Source organism: Aspergillus terreus, genomic scaffold, assembly GCF_000149615.1.
Source record: "Aspergillus terreus NIH2624 scaffold_6 genomic scaffold, whole genome shotgun sequence".
NCBI lineage: Eukaryota > Fungi > Ascomycota > Eurotiomycetes > Eurotiales > Aspergillaceae > Aspergillus > Aspergillus terreus.
This window is the reverse complement of record NT_165929.1, coordinates 1,736,478-1,757,445: the sequence shown is the minus strand read 5'-3', so window position 1 is coordinate 1,757,445 and position 20,968 is coordinate 1,736,478. Positions and strand designations below refer to the sequence as shown.

The following is a 20,968-nucleotide window of genomic DNA, read 5'->3' as shown; positions in this document are numbered from 1 at the left end:
AGATATCATGGTGCGACCACGCGTAACATGCATCAAATTAACTTATCGATGGTTTCTAGATGCGTGTAGAAGCGAAACGGTCAAATAGCACAATTCGATATGCGTGCCTATGTGGTGGATAGGATTATCGGAGTACAGCACCGCCGAACTTGAGTCAAGGGTGCTGTCGCGGTCACTTGAGGACTTAAGTCGAGACCCCTCCCTTGGGGGATTTCACAACCAAACAGATCTCAGAGATGTTGAGCAACATGATGCAGCAGGTGTCAGTCACAAAGAGCCGCAGCGGGCTGGATGACGAAGGCGATGCCATAGTTGTTGCTGGAGAGATGTGTCTTGGACGCGCCGATGGGTTCGGTCTTATATAGAGTGCTTATCTAATCTCCGCCCAGGTCTAAGTTACTTCAGCCAGCTTGATCCGACTTCCCAGGGACCGTGTAACATGATTCAGCTCTTCCTAGAGTCCTCAATGTTGAAGTACAGACTTGGGGACGTCCTTTGGCCCCGCAACGGAGAGTCAAGTTGAGATCTCGCGGGTTGTGGGTTTTTGCTCAGTATGTAGTGATTTCAGCCTACCAACACCGGTCAGGGCAAAGAGATAGAACAGAGAACGTCTTGCTCAGGGTTTATTAGTCCGAGATAAAGAAACTTTTCATATTATTGCACACCAGACGCCATAAAGAGACCATGACAATGTACCCCTTATCAATCACATGTACATCCCCTCAGGATATCAAGTCTATAAGACCCCATACAGAACGCAGCAAGGAAACGAACATAAGGCAATGCAGATCAACCGAAGATCTGCTTGTTGTCCAAAGCACTGGGCTTGCGCTCGCCGTGACCCATTTCCAACGCCGACCGTTTCGTGAGGCGGTCGGTCTGAACATCTCTGCGCTTAGCGTAGCGCGCAGCCTTGCTCAACCGGATCTCGCTGCGAACCTGGTTCGGGCTCACATACTCCTTGTTCTCGTAGATAACCGGGCCGCCAAAGCTGCCCTCCAGAATGACAATCGGCGTCAACACGAAGCGGGGTCCGATCTCAACCAGAGAAATCTCCGGCGGACCGCCCCTCGGGGCCGGCTTGACGGTTTCCTCTCCGTCCTCGTTCGTGGTCTTCTTGGCGCCAGGCTCCGATTCTCTGACTTCGTAGACGCGGATCCAGATCTTTCCGTCCACGCCGAAGATGCCGATGATGCGATCGACGAAGGGCTTCATTCCCTTGACACCGCGCTTGGGAACGCAGAACACACCGCGAAGCATCTCCCGAATCAGGCCTCTGTATTCGTTGCCGGGCTTGCTCATCTCGGGTCCCTGTTCGTCGAACGAGCGATCGAAAACCACAATACCACGACCGCCCTTCAGGCAGTTACCGCTGAAGCCAGCATTCAATTCGCTCATCGTGTGCAGGTTGTTGACGTGGAACTTGATCGTCGGGCCGTTGGGCGGCCGGGAGAGCCAGAGGTACAAATCTTGACCGCGTTTGCGGGCCTCGAGGAAGAAAATCACGTTGCACGAGTGGAGATCGGCGAGGGAGTTGAGAAGCAGGTTGTATCCAGCAGTCTTCTTCTTGGTGTCGAGCTTGCTTTCTTTGTGGGTGTGAGGAAGCAGAGACGTCAAGTCAGCCAGAAGGTGTCGATGGCTAGAAGTCAAGATGGTCAGTTATTTGCTTCATCTTCACCAAGTCGCATGCCATGGATGCGAACTTACCGGTATGTCACTCCTCTGGAAGTAAGCATAAGAACCCGAGTCTTAGGCATGAGACCAGCGGCAAGCTGCTTCTTGGCGGATTCAACGGACTCTTCCTCCTCTTCCTCGCTGTCGCTTGAATCGTCGGCGCCGCCGAGAAAGTCGCCCATTTCGATATCCTCCTCCTCTTCCTCCTGCTCCTTTGCGAGCCTCCTCGCCTGTTTCTTAGAGAGTGTCTTGTACACGGCCGCCATGGTAAATTGTAGAGTATGGCAGTTTCGTTGGGAAAAATGCGATGCTGTGTTCTCCGCAGCGAAAAGCTTCAGCGAAAATCAAAAAAGTTGCGGGCAGAATATTTTCTTGCCCCCACCGCTTTCCTTGATAAGATGTCACGTGCACATTTCCCCAAACGGAAATGCATTTGGAACCATACTACAGAATAACTTATGCATATTGAATCAAATTTTAAGAATAATATAAAATATAGGGATCTCCTACTAAAATTAGAACCACGCATCCATTATCGAAGAAATGGGCTCGATCGTCTGGGAATTGGGACTAGTATTTACAAGACTACGGCTGTGGAGATCAATTCGTTCAATTGACTGAGACTTTGTCAATTAAGGATACGAATTCAAAGCCTTGCTCAGTCCAGAAAAGCCCTCTTGTGCTACCTTCATTCCGGCAACGCGGTTCGCAAAGCCCAGCTTCTCCGAAACGTCCCACTTGTCTCCTTGGCATAGCATTGCATACAGCATTCCAGCTATGAAAGTATCTCCTGCACCGATAGGACTGTAACGGTATCAGCAATGTCCTTCATTTCTGAAAAGACGTCACTTACTCGATGACTTTGAAATTATTGGCTGTATATGCTGGGCGATGGATGAGGTTTCCTGTTTTGGGTTCTAGGGCCACAGCTCCATCTTGTCCCCATGTACAGAGCAATAACGACCTGCGTTGTACATCAGTCGGTGCAGGATACAATCATGGTTGTAGAACTCACGCATTACGGGTCAATGAGGACTGCTTCTGGAGGCACTCCTGGGCTGACTGATATCCGTTTCCCTGAAATGAATTAGCGACCAATCATCAAACCTGGAAATGTCGAAGACGACTATAAGCGCAATCAATACCTGAGCCCAGCTCTTTGAGTAAAACACAGCATCTGCCTCTGTAGCAAGCTCCTGCAGGCCCGGTCTTCCAGGGCTTCTCCACCTCAACGCTAACTCGCACCGTGGGAAACTTCTGTCGAAGGTACCGGATGCATGATAGGATCACATCTGGGATCCGGCCCTGAACAGAGTAAAGTAAGCATCAGAGCTTTACTGGATGTGCATGATAACTGATATTACACACCTCAAAATGGAACCAATTAGCTTTAGGACCCAGGTCATCCGCAATGCGCGTGAACTCTTCGACCGTCATCTCAGGCAGCTCATTGTAGTTGACGATTGTCCTGCTCCCAGACGACTGGCTCTTGATAATGTAGCTGGATGCAGGCTCCTCAAATTCCTGTCGATAGATACAATGGCTGACATCGACGCGGGGCTCAAACGCCGCTTGGATCTGTTGGGAGGCGATAGATTGCCGTTGGGGCAAGACGGACACAAGATGGATGGGCAGTTTGGCCCCGGAGTGTCCTTGGCCGGTCAATTGCTGAAGAACCTCCAGCGTATTGGGACAGTTGCCTCCCCGCCGACGCGAGATACTAGAGGCGCGTAGTTTCTCATCTTCGCCCGGATAGTGGGGTGTTCTGGAGGTGGGAATGAGCTTTTGAGCTTTGAGATTTACATTCGAAAGGAGTGTCGACCAACGTCAAAATAGTATCGACGTAGCAAGCGCCAATCGCGACCAAGGCCATTGTATGCGAGATTTGCCTGTCCAGCAGGGTCTACAGAGTGAAGCAACAAAGACGGCAGAGCGTTGTAGTATGTGCGGGGGATCTTCCCTCCGCTCGCCGAAGAGAATCAAATGTCCACGTGATCATGACCCGCAGAAGGAGATGGCAAGAGAAACAATAGAAAATAGATTCAGCAGAAGATAAGTACAAACAAGTATCCAAATCATACATCTGAGGTATCTAACTTTTGTCCACTTTTCACAATGGAAGCTCACCAAGGCATATCCAAGTCTTTTTTGCCCCAAATACACTCTCAAGCCAACCGGAACAAACGATAAGAAACAACGACAGAAATAGAAAGGCGACAAGCAGGAGACAACGCAATGGAGAGATCATTGAGCAGAATGCCAGTCTAGGCAAGAATGTGGACTAGCCCCGACGACTGGAGTTGCGACGGTCATCGCGTCTTGTAGTGTTGACATTCAGAGAAGATGTGATGTTGACCTTGTGTCCCGAGTTCCGAGTAGACTCGGGTCTTCTCCTACTCCTCTCTCGCCTATGGGCCGCTGGCTGTCGCGGAGCATCTGCAGGGAGCCCGGGAGTAGTGAGAGAACGAGCTCGCCTCGAGTGATTCGCCGGGCGATACAAGTCAGCACGAGGCCTGGACCCCGTTGTATAACTTTCGTGCCTCGGCGACTGCGCCTCTCGGCTAGGGAGAACCCTTCTGGTGCCAGAACGGCGTTGGCAAGGAGTCGGCGATGCAGTAACAGAACTTGCACTTGACGTCGGGCTGTATCCAGAATCTGTTCCGGGGCTTTCAAATGTAGCATCGGACCCGGGTGATGGCTGTTCGCTCTCTACGCCATCGCCAATGACGACGTGAACTTCGGAGTGGACATTGCGGAAGTCGTCGTCGGATTCGGAATCCTCGTCGCTCATAAAGAGTGATTCAATTCTCTCGCGGTACTTTTTGATCTCTGCCCGCGATGTCCGGAGCTCCCTAAACCGGTTTCTATTTCCATTGGAATAGCATTAGCAGTGGCCTTTAATGGTGTATTGGAGGAAGAGGACCTTAGATGATGCTCAGAATACGCCCGTTTACCCATCGCTTCGGAGAGCTGTCTGAAATTCGGCTTTCCAACATTAAGTAAATGGAATACGTTCAAGAGCATATACTTGTCATGCCCATCATCCCAGTCGGGAGTGTCTTGCCTCTTTCTAGGCTTGTCTTTGACTGTAGATCGGGGCTTTTTCTGAACCTTGATAGACTTTCCCATGGCAGCGATCAAGATTGCCAGCAAATTTGAAAGGATAGGAACCGGAAGGAATGCTCACAGGAGAAGATTTTCGAGAAAAGCTCCTACTCACAAGGAAATACTTATACCAGACCTTGACGCGCAATGTTTGCTGTCCAGACGCGTACAGACGCGCTACTCGAAACGCCAGAACCAGGTGGAGAATCACGGGGGCACAGAAAAAGAAATATCAACAAGACCTTAAGACTTATCGCAAGACGGAAGCAGTTTCTGGAGAGGTCCTGCATGATCCATCCTGGATGATGCTTAGAATGTTTGCCACGGGGCAAATCCATTGCGTGCACCAATTCCACTTAATGCTATGAGGAGGTTCAAGTAAGTCCCTAGACAGTATGTTTATCACCATCCTTTTGCAATTGACTAATATTTTGAGGCTCCAACTTTGTGCGCTTGTGGCATGGTTTGGGTAGAAGCACGAGCAGGGCTAGCGACTATGCAAACTGGACCTGTCATATTCTCAGGTTTGCCGCGTTCTCCTGATCAGGGCACCCGGAAATGGGATACGGTGCCTGCATCTGATGACATGTCCATTGTTTGGACTCACCAATGACGGATGATAGCGAGGAGCTTGACGGGAAGAAAAAAGATGGCTGGCATGATTCCTTTTGTCTGGTACCAACGCATGCTGTGATGCTTGCGGGCAGCCAGTAGAGTCGCGGAAGCTCCATCCGCCAGCGCTTCCGGCTCTCTGTTACCGCTTATGTTTAATTCAGGATAAATAACCAACACGTCAACTCCTATCTAGTAAGTTGTGTGCTCAGAGCTCCGGCTATATTCATTGTTGTCAGGGCAAGGAAGTCCACGTGACCATCTTGATAACTACCTACCCAGGTACTTTGCAAAATATTCCACCCAACACAGTTGTGACAAAAAGCATTCAAATGCCGTGCCCAGAGCCTGTATTCATGACAAGGCGTTGTTCATCCAGCAGTCCATCCTCATTGAGGGCCAGTCCTTTGATATGCCTCAGTTCCAGAGATGGCAGCTGAGACATGCAGATAGAAGCCGAAAAGCCATCCACCTCATAACCAATTACATGTCGAACAACAATGAAGACTGCAAATAGCTTTGTTGGTTGATGTCTACTAACTGTATCTTACTTCTTTGTATTGGCGGTTTGTCGCTCTTGTATGAGGCCACATCCATCATGTGTTCGGCCAGAAGACAAGTTATATATTTCCGGTACTGTGCGTGCTGGTGCATCATCCCCATCCATTGCATTTCCAAGCACCCAGTATACCCAAAGTGCCAAACTGAGCTACTGTTTCCTTACGTCTTTCCTAACCGTTGCGTTCTTCACCATGTCAACTGTCCGGCGCAGCAAGGCTATGCCAACTGATGGCCCAACGGCCAAGTTTCTCTACACGATCATCAAACAGCTGGATCTGAAATCGGTATGTCAAACCGAGCACGAGGAACTGACAACATCGCTTACAACTGCTATAGATCGACTGGAATCTCGTGGCATCCCAGTTAGAGATCTCAAATGGCCATGCTGCTCGCATGCGATACTCGCGCTTCCGACAGCAAATGGAAGGCATCACCTCCACTCCGCGGTCTTCTCGCCCCAAAAAGACCCCCGGCAAAGCCAAAACCGGCGCGTGCAAGGCAGACGTGGAGAAAGGATCCGTTCCAGCTCCGTCTCAGTCCATGGTGAAGCAAGAGCCGCAAATGGTACCCCACGAACCGAAGCCCTACCTCAAGATTGACCCGTACTGCCAGAACTTCAACCTGGCTGATATCCCGCATGTCTCCTCTCAACCTCAGGTAGCTAGCGGTCCTTCTACTCATCCATTCATGGCCCCGTACCCTCCCTTCTCCCATGCATCTGGTGATCTCTCGATGTATACACCTTCGCCTGCGTTCCCTGGTCCAGTAATCGGATTCGAGCGCCCGCCGGCTACTCAGCATATCTGGGCTCCTGTGAAATCGGAGATGGAAGGGGATGATAGCATGAGTGACATCCTGATCAAGATTGAACGGCCGCACGATCCAGGATTTGGCATGGGGGAAAGCGATATGGCTTCGAAGGAAATGCCGGTGGTGTCGAGCGCACCCAATGAAGAGGATAGAATACACTGAGGGTCATTCTTACTACAAAGGCGGTTTTATCTGTGATGGGATAGTGTCAAATGTTTTGTGATGAGTGTGCATATGTCAAATTGTCGTTACTGTTTTTTCCTGTATTTTCGCCGCAAATTCTAGACCTTGAAATGCAATAGGAGCTGTTCGGAGCATACACACATGTCCCTGTCCCCGAAGAAAATCCCAACCGTAACACTTCAGTGTCAATTTACTGCAGAGCTTTGAAGGATCTCTGCGGAAAAGTCCAGCCACTCCAGGCAACCTGAAAGCTTTTCCCATCACTTCTTCCTCACAACCTGTTCCTCTCGATATCCACTCCTGACTTCCACCTTCTGTACTCCATGTCCTTCTCTCCCTGATCAGACTCACTCAATATCTTTTCCAAGACAGAATTGAGCATTCTCTGTTGATCAGTCCCCCTCTCACCAGGCCTACCCATTGACACTTCATCGTCCAGGAATCACAACAATGGCCTCGAAGGAGAAAGACAGCACCAAGGAGCCCGAGCTCAACTCGGTGGATGTCAAATTCGTATTTGAGTGTCTCAAGAACTTGGATAAAGAGAGGATGGTACGCCCCCGAACTCGACCTGCCTACCTCTATCCGGTTATATTGTCCAATGTGACTAACAGGAAATAGGTCGACCTGCCTGCAGTCGCGGCTAGCCTTGGCTATACAAACGTCGCCTCCGTCTACAACCGCCTCCGGGCTCTGCGCAAGAAGTACGGCTTTGAAAACCTGGAAGGAAAGATGACCGGCGCAGTGGCCAAGTCCGCTACCGGAAAGGAAGACAAGGACAACAATAGCTCTTCGGATGCCACCGTCGAGGAAGAACCAAAGGCTAAAAGAAAGCGAGGTAACACCCAGAGTGCAAAGGGGTCTTCTAAGCCTGCTTCTGCTGCCAAGGGTGCTAGAGCTGGCAAAGGCGCGAAAAGAGGCCCCAAGCCAAAGCAGGAGGATGGAATCGACGATGCTCTTTTGGCTGCCGTTGATGTTGCTGCTGAGGATGCATGAGGCGAGAAAGGTTTCGAACCAAACGATGCTTCAACCGTGATCGGTAGTTTCCTAGTTTTGTGAGTTGCTTCGCTCTTCAGCTGTTCAGGGAACGGATCTAATGGTTATGTTCTGTCCTAGGCGATGCTCTATGCTCAAATCCTTTGCTGTGTTTACAAATGGGGCACTTGGTTTCTTGTTATTTGGCTGGGATTGCAGCATCGGGGGTTACTTGACGCATTGTCCTACATGAATTTGGAAGGGCTATTGCCTGACTCTATGTGTCTCTCTGGTCAACAGCGGTTGAATGGATGAAGACAAGACGGAAGATTGTAGCTAGAGATGGCAACAGTAGGTTGAGGCATATCAAATCGAAGCCAGCTTCTACACTCTAATGGCTCTGCTGTTATGAAGATTTTTAGTAGATTCACTTTGCTTCAGCCTTATTTAGTGCAGGTAGCTCTCCAAGGAATGAATGGAGCGAAGATCGTCCCACACTAGACTGCTATAGAAGTGGCTTGTGTTTGTTTAGGGACCAGTTAACAGAACAGCCATCACATTCATTAAGACGTACTCTAACCAGAGGAACAGAACATTCACCCTAACATTCCCCCCAGCTTCTCGTTTCTCCACACAATATCGTCTCTCTAGGCTCACTTTACTTTTGCCCTCTCTCCCCGTCCACGCCTGACACAACCGTCTCAAGAACTACCTTCATCTACTTCTGACTTACCTTCCCAACTCACACATCACCTCCTCATCCACACCCATCTCCGAAACAACGACCACCAACGCCCCACGCACGAAACAACCCAAAACCAACAAAACCAACCATGTCGAAGGTCACCGCTGAAGAGCAGGTCGCCTTCCTGCTGTCCTGCATTCGCTTCTCGAACAATGGGAAGGTGAGTCACCACCCCCAAGCCCCGTCATGGTCAAAGATACCAACGTCTCTCTAGGTGGATTTCACCGAAGTCGCAAAGGAATGCAGCATCGTCACCCCCGCGGCCGCGTACGTCGATACCCCCTTCTTCCTCACCAATTACCCACATGATAGCCTACTGACAACTGCTTAGCCAGAAGCGATTCTCCAGACTCGTCAAGTCCAACGAGGCCAGCACCGGCGGCGCGTCTCCTACCAAGAAGACCGGGGACAATGATACCTCCGCCACGTCTCTCGGCAAGAAAGTGGCCGGCGCGAAACGCAAGGCGGCTACCGTTAAACAGGCCCCCAGCAAGAAGGCGAAGGTTATGAAGAAGGCCGCTGTCGCTGTCGCCGAAGATCTTGTCAAGAAGAGGCTCGGACCGAAGAAGGAGGAGGAGGAGGACAGTGAACTTTCTGATGCTGCTGTCCCCGACGAAGAGGAGCAGGTTTGTGGTCTCCCGTGTTCCTGAGGAGTAGGTTTGCATGCTAATATGATGGGCTAGGATTTCAAGGAAGAGACCGAGGAGGAAGAGTAGTCGTCTGGCTTTTGGAATGAGCGGGCGGTTTGATTTTTTGATGCTCTACGGCTTGTTTCGGACTATTGGGATCTTGCGGAAACGGACATATTCGGCCAATGATAGACAGAGATGGACTTTTGGCACATGGAACTGAGGTATCTTGCAAGTAATAAACATCGTCGTTCCAGATGTCCAAGACGTCATGAACTCGCGTATCTAACAGCAACAACAATATCGCTCGGAGGGTATCTGTGAGCAGAACCAAATCCATACAAGACATAAAACTCGCCAAACCACATAGATAACAATAGGGATATCTCCGGGATGAAACACTGATATACACATCAAAAGGGCTTGGCCCCAATTTTCAAGGGCTCGGAAAACCTCATATATCCGCCATCACGGACTCCAAGATCTTGCGCTTATACTGGGACAAAGCGCGCTCCTTCTTCTGCAGTTGGGCCCGCAATTTCAGGTAACGCTGTTTCCAGGTCGCCTCTGATACAGAGCTATCTGCAGTATCCACCTCAAATTCCGCGTCAGTCGAATTGTCTGCCTCGACAGTACTGTTCTCCAGCTCATCAGTCGCCCTGGAACTATTCACAGGCCTGCTGCTGTCCGCGCTTCCAAGCACAATATCGCCAAACGTAATCTTTGTCGAAAACGAAAGTCCATGTCTGTACTCATGGGACACGGTGTAGGCATAGCTTGTCGAAGAGCCATTGGCCCCTGAATTCCCAGACATATCGGTGGACGCCATTGGCACTGGATGAGCATCCACAGTGATAGTCCTATCCGTACCACCTGCATAGCCAAAGTGCTGACCCAGGCCAAGATGGAGAGCGGCCATCAGAGGCGTGATGCCAGAAGAGGATTGCGAATAAGAGGCCATCAGATTTTGCACTATCGATATTGCCAACGTTCGGCTTTCGTCGGGACCTAGTGGCACTGATCGACCTGTGAGTTTTGCGCGGGCGAGTTCACTGGAGAGTATGCGAATAACATCGTCAGGAGCCACCTGGGGCGTCTGGTCGGCAGCAAAGTTTGTTTGACTGAAGTGCCTAGAAGCGGGTCTCTCGGTAGCATCATTCGAAGGAATCGCGGCACCATTTTGGGGTGTTGCTTCAACCTTCAAAAAGGAGGAATTGTTTACTCCATTCACCATGAGCATTGGTGGTGTCGCAAGGCGAACGGGAGCACCTGAGTGCTGTGGGACCTGTAGCTGAAGCTTGTTCGGCCTTCCGCTTTGATGGGGAGTGGGTGACTGGTTATATTGTGCTTGTGAGAATCGATTGCTAGGATCCTGCTGGACGACGATAGCAGGGGATGGACTGGTTCCAGGGTTCTGGATTTGACCGGGCGCCGGTCGGTTGGGATTCACCGGAAATGTCGAGAAGGGACCAGAGACTGTTCCTTTATTGGGGGGTCTTCCTCTAGCCTTTCCACTGGATGATGTATTAGTGCTAGGCCAGGCTGACGATACAGCCGGGCCATGTCGTCTTTTAGGCCGTGTTTTTTCCCCAGAAGATGGGGTCACAGCAGATCGTGGCTCAGTGGGCGGCAGGAAAACTTCAGAAGGGTGTTGGCCTCTAGGTATGATAGCTGAGTGAGGGTATGCTGCAGGGGATGGGGCGCGCTCAATAGGCCTCCAGCGGGGATCGTGGCCCTGATGAGTTCCTGATCCGTCTGCTGAAAACGAGGGTTGGGGGGCGATCCAGGGATCATTTGTCTCCATATCTTCCGGAAAAGCACTGAAAGGTATTGCACTCTGCGGAAAGGTTGCCGCACTTGTGGGAAACGAGCCTCCACGCAAGACGCCGACCGAAGTGTCGAGTTGAGGCCGCTTCACGGAACGTTCGCCGACGATTTCTCGCTCCTCGGCTCTTTTTCTCCCTCTTTTTGGCTTCCATTGAGGCATAAGAGCCCGCAGAGCGAGATCCTCTTCCAACGGCACACCATCTCGGCTGTCCATCGCAACGACATTACTAGGCGGCAGGTGCGTGTAGTATGGGTGGGGGTGACCGAGACAATATTCGAAGAATGCATCGACATGCATTGCCCGCAGCCAACGCTATTGCACGTTAGAACAATCATTCCCTCCTTTGAAAGAGCACAAGAATGCGACGAACCTTAAGCCGAACCGCATATTGCTGGACTTTCTGTGTGCTTTGCTTCTGTTCTATCACAGGCGGCTCGACCCCCAATTCAATCGCCAGAGCGTGCCATGTCTTGAGTTCCTTGCTATCAAGTTTGCGAATCAGTTCCCACAATGTGAAAATGCTGAAACTCTTCCCATCGCTGCGTGGAGGACATCGGAACGTCTTGCGCAACTCGGACGTATCCGCGGAGAGAGGAACATTCGGGTTACAGTAGAAAATGAACATCACATAAGCATCATCGATGGTGTCATCTGTGATATCCCGCGAGGGGAGGGATCGTGACTCTGCCTGATCAATGGAATCTCTCGGCGGCCCATGGCGGAGAGGGTCGAAGACGGGGGGAGACATGGAGGGACCTGAGCGGTTAACAGCCGCGTGAGGAACCCCTGGCCGCATTCCCGTCGGCGAGGCCTGTAGGCTGCGAGGGGTCGCTTTGCGATGCAGAGGAGGGGATTTGGATGTTGCTACTTGGCTGTGCGTGCTGCCTAATGAGGAGGCACTTTGTAGTCCCGGTTCCAACGTCGAGGGATATCGCGCATATTGTTGAATGACGAGAGGAGCACCCCCTAATTCATTCCTATCTGGCTGATTCATGATATTGGAGAACGAGCCCTCCATCGTGGGAAATAAGTACAATGGGCGACTGCGCAGCCGAGGAAGCAACAATGCCCCTGAAGCGGAGGGCGGAAGTACTGATCTGACCGGCGCCAAGCAGATGGCTGGGTAACATGAATGAATCCGTAAGACTGACCAAATAATCAAAGAACAAAAGGTATGGATAGATTGGACCGTTCAGGGGAGATGAATGGAAGTAGATTCGAGTTGGTACGGGGCCAGCCCTATCGAGCGCATGGGGTTCATGTGATTATTTATAGGATATAGAAGCACGTAGTAGAGGAGAGACCGCTCGCAGGCTTAGAGTCGACCAGGACAAGCGCATGGCGGTCAGATGTCGAAAGAAGAATGATCGAGCGCCATCTTCGCACCAGGGGAAGGGGAAGAGGAACAGGAAGAGGAGATGGCGGCTGGCCGGCGCGTTTAAAAAGAAAAAGCGATCCATGATGAGCGGGAGCTGACCGTTTCTATTTCGGGACGCTCGTCGATGCCCGTCTGGGTCTAGCGTCGTGGCCTTGGGGCGGGGGATTTTCTGCCTGAGGCCATCAGGCTGCAAATCATTCATTCTCTTTCTTATCGATAAACCAACCTTTTAACCCCTTCCATCTTCGCGGTGACTTCATCATTCCGACCATTCCAGCTCGAAGGATCTCTTCTTCGCACATTCACCAACTTTTCCTCTCCAGTCTGTGGCGTCCATCTGGATTCACTTCTCAAATTTCCCCGTCTCATCCATCGCAGACTTCCCCGGGTCGCAATCTGCAGACCATGAGCCATCTACCTCCCATCCGCTCTGCTCTCCAGACCTAGGGCAGCTAGCGCCTCCGCCACAATGGCCTCATCAATACGCTCCGCCCCACGTCGTCCCTCCAGGGCCTCTCGCCCAGTTCGTTCGAGCCGCACGCAAGTTCAGTCCTACCATGAAGATAGCAGTTCGGATGACCGTGGCGAGGTGCTAGACTCCGACGACGAACAAGCCAGGCGCTTGTCGCTCTCTTTACGCCCGCGTGATTCGCATCGCATGCCGGTTTCATATCGCGAGGAATCAAGCGATGAGGAATTTGACGGTGATGCAAGTGCGAGCGAGGATCCCGACGCAATCGTGCCGACTGAAGCTCCAACCCGGTTTCAATATCCATCTCCCGAATCAACCAGTCGTAACACAACATCCAAACCTCCACGAAGGCGCACGGTCAGGACTAGGTCCCAAGCAAAGAGAACCCAGAGATCTTCGACCAAGAAGCGCTTGGAATTGGGAAGACCGCTCAACAAGAGAAGGAAGGTAGAGGCGGATGGTTTGCCGTTCATTAGCTCGGGTGTGATACCTCCCTGGCAGACTCTTCCGTACCACATCTTGTTTGACATCTTCCTCCGTGCCTCCTATCCTCTGGTAAACGAACAGGGTGGAACCAGGCACAGCTCTGTGCAATGGCTCGTGAATGTTTCACTCCTATGCCGCGCTTTTCATGAACCGGCGCTGGCTGCGCTGTATAATTGCCCCCCACTTATCCCGGATGCGAAATCGCATGGGCTGCTGAGTTTGGTCTCTAAGCCGCAGGAATCGCTTTCGACGAACTACGTCAACAAGATTCGGGAGCTCGACATCGATGTTGAACCGTTGCTTCTCTATAAGAGTGGGCCGACGCTGGGGTATTTTGACCTTGCGAAACTGGTCGAAAAGACACCTCAAGTGAAAAGGCTGCGGCTATATCATACTGATGACCATGTCACTGGACTTCCCCCATGGCAGATACCGTATTCCAAATGGACTTATCCGGAAGCTCTGTTTTCCGCCATCTCCCAAAGTTCGATCCGACTCCGAAGCTGGGATTGGAACAGTCGTTTCTTGGAAACAGAGACCTTAATTCCATTAATGATGGCTAAGCACCTTGAGCCAGCATTCAGTGGACTGCGCGAGCTCAAGTTGTTGCACGTCTCTGAGAAAGAAGATCCTGACGCTAACGATGAGGCCGAGGTAGTTCTTGCTACGGCACTCAAGGAACTCCCCGAACTACGTCGCTTAGAATTTTTCGAGTGTTCAATTGTGAACGAGCATCTGCTCCCCATTCTACCATCATGCCTCACCTCTCTTAGCATCAACAACTGTGCTAATGTGTCAACCCTGAATTTGAGCGCATTCCTCTCAACACATGGCCAAACCCTCCGCGAGTTGTCCCTATGCCACAATCGACATCTCAGCCTCTCCTTTATCGTGGGCCTGTCCCAGACGTGCCCGCAACTTGAAAAGTTCAAAGTGGATATCTCCATGTACGACCGATCTAGTTACCATGACGTTGAACCACATTTTAGAGAATTGCTCAGCCGATCGGAAGTCCCGACCTGGCCCACTACTCTCCAGGACATTGAGATGCACCAGCTGAGCAAGTGGGATGGTGTCGCTGCGGAGGTGTTCTTTACCTCTCTGATCGACGCAGCACCTGAATTACGCAACCTGCGCCGGCTTGTGATCAACGCGATTTTGAAGATTGGATGGCGCGACCGCGCATCTTTCCGGGAAAAGTGGCAAGGCCGGCTGGAGAGAGTCTTCCTACGTCGAAGTGCACCTCCTGACCCGAATCTTTACACGATTCCACGCCCAGCCCAGGGTGTGATCACACATCAACATGAAATCGCTGCGGATGATGTGGAAAGCCAGTTGGATGCTCCCGCCAGCGGGCCATCGACGCCCTCCAAGCGGAAGAGTGCCCGAATTGCGCAGAGAAAGTTCTCCGAAATTGAAGATAACGGGGACTTCAGCCCGTCGGGGCGAGCGGTGTCGGATGTTGAGGACGACAAGTCCCTTCCTCGTCAGGGGATGTGCGATGTCGTCATGGTACGGATCGATAATCAGCGGCCTACGGAGACCCAGTTCAATGAACAAGATTTTCTCGACGATGAGTTGAGCGGAGATGAGGATTGGGACGGACGGGATATGGATGTTGGCGATGGACGTCATGCGTGGTAGCTTGGCAGGAGTCTCTGGCCATCTGCCGTGCCCCCTTGGCCCCGGCGTTGGATGGCACTTCCCATTGCCAAATTGCCTCGCTCGAATTTGTTGTTGTTGGTCCTGATTTCTTTGCTTTGCTGTCAGTTGTATTCCTGATGCATGTATGGATTTGGAGTTTGTGATTAAAATTTCCGGGACGGTCGGTGTATGGGTGGATGGGCATGGGTTCCAGGTTGTTTGTTGTTCTATATTTGTTATATTGATTGCTATGGGTGATTTGGTGCAGCGGGATCGTCTGCGGGGGACTAATTAATTGCTTTTCTAGATGACTATAAATAGACAAGGGGCTTGCTAACGGGGCATGAATGTATTTAGTTGTTGATCGGAGGAGTAGGGCGATCATCCATGATAGGCTCAATGACCATGGCGTTCTGCAGTTGCATATGCAACTGTCAATAGAACAGATCGATCTGTAGTCCCACAATATGTATGTCGCGTTGTACATGTGTGCAGAAGTTGGAGAATTATTGGTAAAATATCACTATCGACTAACTCATACATGGTTCTTAATGATCCTGAATGCCATTTGCCGGCTCTATATGCGCCAAAACCTCCATAATCAGGATGCGTAAATCAATACTAGAAAAAAGGCTAAGCGTCGGATAGATACAAATCAAGTGCCAGGTGGCAGGTTTTTATGTAACGCACACATCTTTCAGGATTTTAGAAGCGTAATATATTGAAAATGAAGCATGATTGATAGAAAATCGACCTCTGGGCTAGCGATCGAATAGTGCATTTGGGCAGACACACATCAGTTGTACTACCTCAGGCTGCGACGCCTAGTAACATTGTTTCTTTCTGGCTATATTACCTGTGCACATGCAATAGCGATACTGTATCTCTATGAGTGTTGCTTTGAATATAAAAGGCCACTTTAAGGCTCTTTACTTGCAGGCTAACAACATCCTTGCCCCCAAACCAGATCAACGCGAAGCAAAACAATATGACGCGACATTCGACGGCTGCAGAAAGCTCTTCATGCCCAGGTTCCAGCCAGGTAACTGTCATAATTGTGGGACTTGGCATCGCGGGTCTTACAGCAGCTGTTGAATGTCACCGAAAGGGTCACAATGTGATTGGATTTGAGAGAAAAGACAGCCCTCATCAAGCCGGTTGGTAATCCATAAGGGACATTGCTTGGGTTTATAATGACAACCGAAAGGCGACCTGATAGGCATCGGTGCTAACGGTATGAATGTGTTAACCCGGTGGAATGAATCCATGGCGGAGAGCCTTGATAATATACGGACTGTCCTCAATTCTATTGACTTGCACGATACTTTCGGCGAGCTGAGGGGCAAGATGGTATTCCCCTCAAGTATGAATTGGGACGTTGTCACAGTTCAGAGGTCAGGGCTTCTTGATTTGCTCTATCAAACCGCAAAGGATTGCGGCGTTGATCTTAGGTTTGGGGTCAAGGTCACTGGCTACTGGGAGTCAGAGGACGGGGCGGGAATCCTGCTGGAAAATGGGGACAAAGTCGCCGCTGACTGCGTGATTGCAGCTGATGGCATACACAGCAGAGCTAGAGATATTATCACTGGAGAAGAACCCGTTCCCCACGAAACAGGAGTTGCCATCTACAGATCCCATTTCGCTGCAGATATCATTGCAGGTCAGCCAGACGCAAACTGGATTCTCGAGGGTGTAGGTGAAAGAGACACGTGTAAGGTATACTTTGGGAAGAATGCCTCTCTTATGATTGGAACGCTGGGAAAGGGTAATTATGTGTTTTGGGCATTACCACACAGAGTAAGTCATCTATCATATGTTCTCATGCAACGGAGTCTGACGGTCTTTAGGATGTGGAAGGGCTTTCAGAAGCTTGGCTACAGCCTGCAGATGCTCTCCGCGCTTCGGAATGTATTAAAGACTGGCCAATAGGCAAGAAAACCACTGCCGTTCTTTCCAGGACCCCGCCAGGAAGCTGCTGGAATCATTTACTCACATCACGGCGCCCATTGTCCACCTGGGTGTCAAAGGGCGGGAGGATGATTGTGATTGGAGATGCGGCTCATCCCATGCCCCCGAATCTCGGTCAAGGGGCCAACCAGGCCATTGAAGACGCAGCGGTCTTAGCTATCTGCCTCGAGCTCAGTGGCAAAGAAAATATCCCCCTAGGCCTGCGGGTTATGCAAGAACTGCGGTGTGTACCATCAATCCCTTTGAGGCGGACTACTGCTAACCTGTTATACAGGCACAAGCGCGTGTCCGTGGTTCAGAATGCCGCTATTGACGAGATGGAGAAATCGTTCAGGGCAAATTGGGACGCTGATCAAACCGAGGCTAAGCCGAATCACGTCCCACATCCAGCCTGGGTCCTCCGTCATGACTGTATAAAACATGCTTACGAGGAATTCCAAACAGTAGCGGATAGCTACCTGAATGGGAGAGAATACATCCCAACAAATGCACCCGTTGACGGTGTCTATGACTGTGGCGACGATGTTTTCAAATCGGCTGGAAAACCCAGTTAAACGACACAGATCGACGGGGGAATTTCGGCTCTTGATGACCCTTATTTTGTCCTTTGAAGTAACTCATGCTTTACATATGTGTCTGAAATTAGCCTCAAAATGGTATCAGGGAGACTTTCCATAGTTTACAGGATGTGGTGAACAAGTCCAAATATAAACATTATTCAGATTTAAATTGGCATACAGAGTATGCGGTGTGCACAAGTGGGGGCATCACCAGACGGAAGTCTTTTTCCAGGCGATCGGACAATGGATGGGTCCAGTTATGCACGTTCTAGTGCCAGATAGGTAAGGGAGGTGAATCCAACGCGGGTGAGTTTGCCTACAGTGGTTGACCTTTGGTCGATGTATGAGGTATAGAAGGTACTTAGTTCGGTAGGTAGAAGGGAATGGATGGCCAACTAGAATCTTGGAAAGATGTGAACGAGTAATTATGAAGAGTGGCCACAGGCTAATGTACTCGATATACCTCCAACACGATTCTTGGGGGTGACATGCCAGTTTCCAAGGGGCACCCGAGCGTGGTTGTAATGTAACTGACTGAACTAGGGTGTACTCCGTAGTAGCCCCTACCTCAGGTCTCTGAATTCGGTACCCTGCAGAATCCAATAGTACTACCTAGCTTCCATGCCCTAGGAAGTGACCGGATGAGGGCGGGGGCAGGAAACCACGCCACTGAGTCGCATCTCGGCATGATCTCCCCATCATCCACCCATGTGTTCCACTGCGATCCAGTTCTGCTTCTCCCAGATCTCTTTTCCTGGACTGTGTTGATAGACTTTCTCCTTGCTGCCCGGACCGTCGATTAGTCTATTTTGATGACGGGGACCTAAATATCAACAACCATCTTCCACATCCCTTTATCGCTCCCTTCCTCTCATCCCCAACATCCATACGCAACCACCATGGCCGAGTCTTCCTCCCACCCCGTTCCACAGCCTCCTCCGATGGAAGTAGATGACGACCACGTAGGTCACACTTTGCTGCTGGAATTCTTTCGCATTTCTTTCGCCGCGCTGATATTAATCCTCACCAGGCCACCGAGGTGGACGATGACCCAACCTCGGACTATGCGGAAGATTTGTGAGCAGGGCCTCTCAACTTGCTGTCGCGTTTTCACGAACTGCCCGAAAACTAATCTATCGCCACAGTGCGAGCGACACCACTTCCTTAAACTCCATGATCACAGCGTATCGGTTCGAGAACGGTCGACGATACCATGCCTACAAGGAGGGCGCGTACTGGTACTGCTTTCCATCAACACGACTGAAGGGGTAGTGCGCTGATGGAGATATCCAGGGGCCCAAACGACGACATACAGAACGAGCAACTGGACATTGCGTATGTTTCGATCCACCGGGTCGGAGTGTTTTCCCAGCTAATCTGACGTCAGTCACCATATGTTTACCATGCTACTCGACAACCGCTTGGTCCTTGCGCCGATCAACAAGAGCATCCAAGTATGTGTTGGAGCTTCACATCTCTGTTCCTACCTGTCACAAATTTGCGCTAATCTTCCATGCGCTTACAGAATGTCCTTGATGTCGGCACTGGCACTGGTATTTGGGCTATGTAAGCACATCCATTTCCACCCCAGTTATGTTGGCCGGAATTAACAAAACCAGCGATTTTGCCGATGAATACCCATCGGCTCAAGTCATTGGCACCGATCTTTCCCCCATCCAACCTAGCTTTGTCCCACCCAATCTCCGATTTGAGATCGACGATGCGACAGAGCCCTGGGTTTACCCTGACAATGAGTTCGACCTAGTCCACGTGCGTGCTCTGTATGGGGCCATTGCGGATTGGCCCGCGTTCTACAGCAATGCATTGAGGTAAGCTCCAATCGGTTCATGGTGCCCTGAACGCCACGCACTGACACGCCAACCAGAACGCTGCGCCCCGGCGGTTGGTTCGATCAGTTGGAGATGTCCATCCAGTTCACATCGGACGATGGCACGGTGACTGAAGATCACGTCCTAGCGCAATGGTCGAAGATCTTCATTGAAGCCGGCGAAAAGTTTGGGAAGACTTTCCGCATTGCCGAGCTGGCCAAGGGCTACATGCAAAGCGCGGGCTTTCAGAATGTGACGGAACAACAGTTCAAACTGCCAATTGGTCCGTGGAGCCGGGATAAGAAGCTGAAGAAGCTAGGCCGGTGGAACTTGGTGCATTGCGAACAGGGCATTGAAGGATGGGCTATGGCGCTGCTGACTCGTGTTATGGGCGTAAGTTCCCTGGTTCTGCTTTTCCCCTTCTTATCCTTATCTTCCTCAGCTTTGCCGAACCCATTTCCACCCATGATTAGTGGGAGATGACACTGACTATTCTCCCTAATTTAGTGGACCTATACAGAAGTGCAAGTCTTTTTGGCCAAGATGCGGAAGGGATTGCGGGACCCCAACACCCACGCCTATTTCCGGGTGTAAGTCTTTTTTGGTAACCCTCCGATAACTGTCTCCCTCTTGCTAATATCCCGCCAAACAGCGTCGGAGTGTATGGCCAGAAACCATACTAGTGGCGTCCGCCATACGGGGACCTGCTACCCACCGAGGGGTTTTCATTTGACAGGCGGTTCTTTGCATTACCAACTGGACTAACGGAATGCATGGAACTAGCAGGATGGCTGAACTCTGTTCGGCGTTAGTGTCGGGGAGCTCGGGAAGTTGGGGGTTTAGTCTGAGCTCGGCAGTGTCACTTGCGGCCAGTGATGAAGACTTCTGGCCGGTGGTGGAGACCGTTATCGAGGGTGGGCGGATCGTTGCTCGTTTTGTATATACCACTTTGCTCGACAATGCCTTTGTTCATGCATGCTCAATCTCTTGCATGGCCTAATTCAATATTATGAACTTACTCCTTTCCACGTCTAGCCACCCGTTCCGTTGAAACTGTAACTGGGGAACTGGACGGGATGATCTTGAGCTCCGCTGGGTGGGGAGAAATTCGTTCTGGGCCCACCGTCCGTCTCTGCTGTGGTCAACATCCTCCAGGATAAGCCGTCAGCATGGCTAACCATCTCCCACGGAAATGTCAGAACGCCAAATAACGGTCAGCATGCCGTTTCTTTGGCATTCTAGCCGAAACTGGCTCCAGATCTACCAACGGAATGGAACGAAAGACGGACAAACAATTCTGCACAGTCGCGTCGACTCCAATGGGGATCCTGATTGGCAGCAGAGTTCGTGTCCACCAGCTCGTGCTTCTAGTCCCTTTCTCCATGGCCAGGCAACGCCCCATTCTGCAGCTTCCTTCGCCGTTCCAGGTCATTGGGCCGTTTTCTTCTCCCTCGAAGGAGAGTTGCGATGCAAAGCCACGTCGCTGCACGTCGGAGATCATCGACCGCC

The 20,968-nt window shown here is 51.0% G+C and overlaps 9 protein-coding genes across 9 annotated transcripts; 6 read left to right on the top strand and 3 right to left on the bottom strand.

The window, feature by feature from the left end:
- Positions 1-789: 789 nt before the first annotated feature.
- On the bottom strand, positions 790-1,940 carry ATEG_04872 (ribosome biogenesis protein BRX1; the record flags this gene model as incomplete). Its single annotated transcript, XM_001214050.1, has 2 exons — positions 790-1,639; positions 1,708-1,940. The coding sequence occupies 2 exons, from the start codon at positions 1,938-1,940 to the stop codon at positions 790-792; spliced, it is 1,083 nt and encodes a 360-aa protein (XP_001214050.1).
- A 2,015-nt stretch (positions 1,941-3,955) lies between these two features.
- On the bottom strand, positions 3,956-4,803 carry ATEG_04871 (uncharacterized protein; the record flags this gene model as incomplete). The annotated part of the gene is made up of 2 exons (XM_001214049.1): positions 3,956-4,538; positions 4,703-4,803. 2 exons carry the CDS (start codon positions 4,801-4,803, stop codon positions 3,956-3,958), a joined length of 684 nt encoding a protein of 227 aa, XP_001214049.1.
- Positions 4,804-6,143: 1,340 nt separating this feature from the next.
- ATEG_04870 (uncharacterized protein) lies at positions 6,144-6,924 on the top strand (the record flags this gene model as incomplete). The annotated part of the gene is made up of 2 exons (XM_001214048.1): positions 6,144-6,236; positions 6,289-6,924. 2 exons carry the CDS (start codon positions 6,144-6,146, stop codon positions 6,922-6,924), a joined length of 729 nt encoding a protein of 242 aa, XP_001214048.1.
- A 570-nt stretch (positions 6,925-7,494) lies between these two features.
- Positions 7,495-7,941, top strand: ATEG_04869 (uncharacterized protein; the record flags this gene model as incomplete). Its single annotated transcript, XM_001214047.1, has 2 exons — positions 7,495-7,497; positions 7,567-7,941. The coding sequence occupies 2 exons, from the start codon at positions 7,495-7,497 to the stop codon at positions 7,939-7,941; spliced, it is 378 nt and encodes a 125-aa protein (XP_001214047.1).
- Positions 7,942-8,817: 876 nt separating this feature from the next.
- Positions 8,818-9,381, top strand: ATEG_04868 (uncharacterized protein; the record flags this gene model as incomplete). Its single annotated transcript, XM_001214046.1, has 3 exons — positions 8,818-8,825; positions 8,997-9,291; positions 9,349-9,381. The coding sequence occupies 3 exons, from the start codon at positions 8,818-8,820 to the stop codon at positions 9,379-9,381; spliced, it is 336 nt and encodes a 111-aa protein (XP_001214046.1).
- A 521-nt stretch (positions 9,382-9,902) lies between these two features.
- Positions 9,903-12,140, bottom strand: abp2 (putative ARS binding protein Abp2; the record flags this gene model as incomplete). The annotated part of the gene is made up of 4 exons (XM_001214045.1): positions 9,903-9,929; positions 9,968-10,128; positions 10,165-11,434; positions 11,493-12,140. The coding sequence occupies 4 exons, from the start codon at positions 12,138-12,140 to the stop codon at positions 9,903-9,905; spliced, it is 2,106 nt and encodes a 701-aa protein (XP_001214045.1).
- Positions 12,141-12,969: 829 nt separating this feature from the next.
- Positions 12,970-15,102, top strand: ATEG_04866 (uncharacterized protein; the record flags this gene model as incomplete). The annotated part of the gene is made up of 1 exon (XM_001214044.1): positions 12,970-15,102. The coding sequence occupies one exon, from the start codon at positions 12,970-12,972 to the stop codon at positions 15,100-15,102; it is 2,133 nt and encodes a 710-aa protein (XP_001214044.1).
- A 1,266-nt stretch (positions 15,103-16,368) lies between these two features.
- Positions 16,369-17,624, top strand: ATEG_04865 (FAD-dependent oxidoreductase; the record flags this gene model as incomplete). The annotated part of the gene is made up of 3 exons (XM_001214043.1): positions 16,369-16,899; positions 16,950-17,293; positions 17,345-17,624. The coding sequence occupies 3 exons, from the start codon at positions 16,369-16,371 to the stop codon at positions 17,622-17,624; spliced, it is 1,155 nt and encodes a 384-aa protein (XP_001214043.1).
- Positions 17,625-18,529: 905 nt separating this feature from the next.
- Positions 18,530-20,142, top strand: ATEG_04864 (class I SAM-dependent methyltransferase; the record flags this gene model as incomplete). The annotated part of the gene is made up of 9 exons (XM_001214042.1): positions 18,530-18,592; positions 18,661-18,707; positions 18,924-18,965; positions 19,018-19,084; positions 19,156-19,196; positions 19,250-19,459; positions 19,516-19,852; positions 19,967-20,049; positions 20,112-20,142. 9 exons carry the CDS (start codon positions 18,530-18,532, stop codon positions 20,140-20,142), a joined length of 921 nt encoding a protein of 306 aa, XP_001214042.1.
- Between the last annotated feature and the right edge of the window lie 826 nt (positions 20,143-20,968).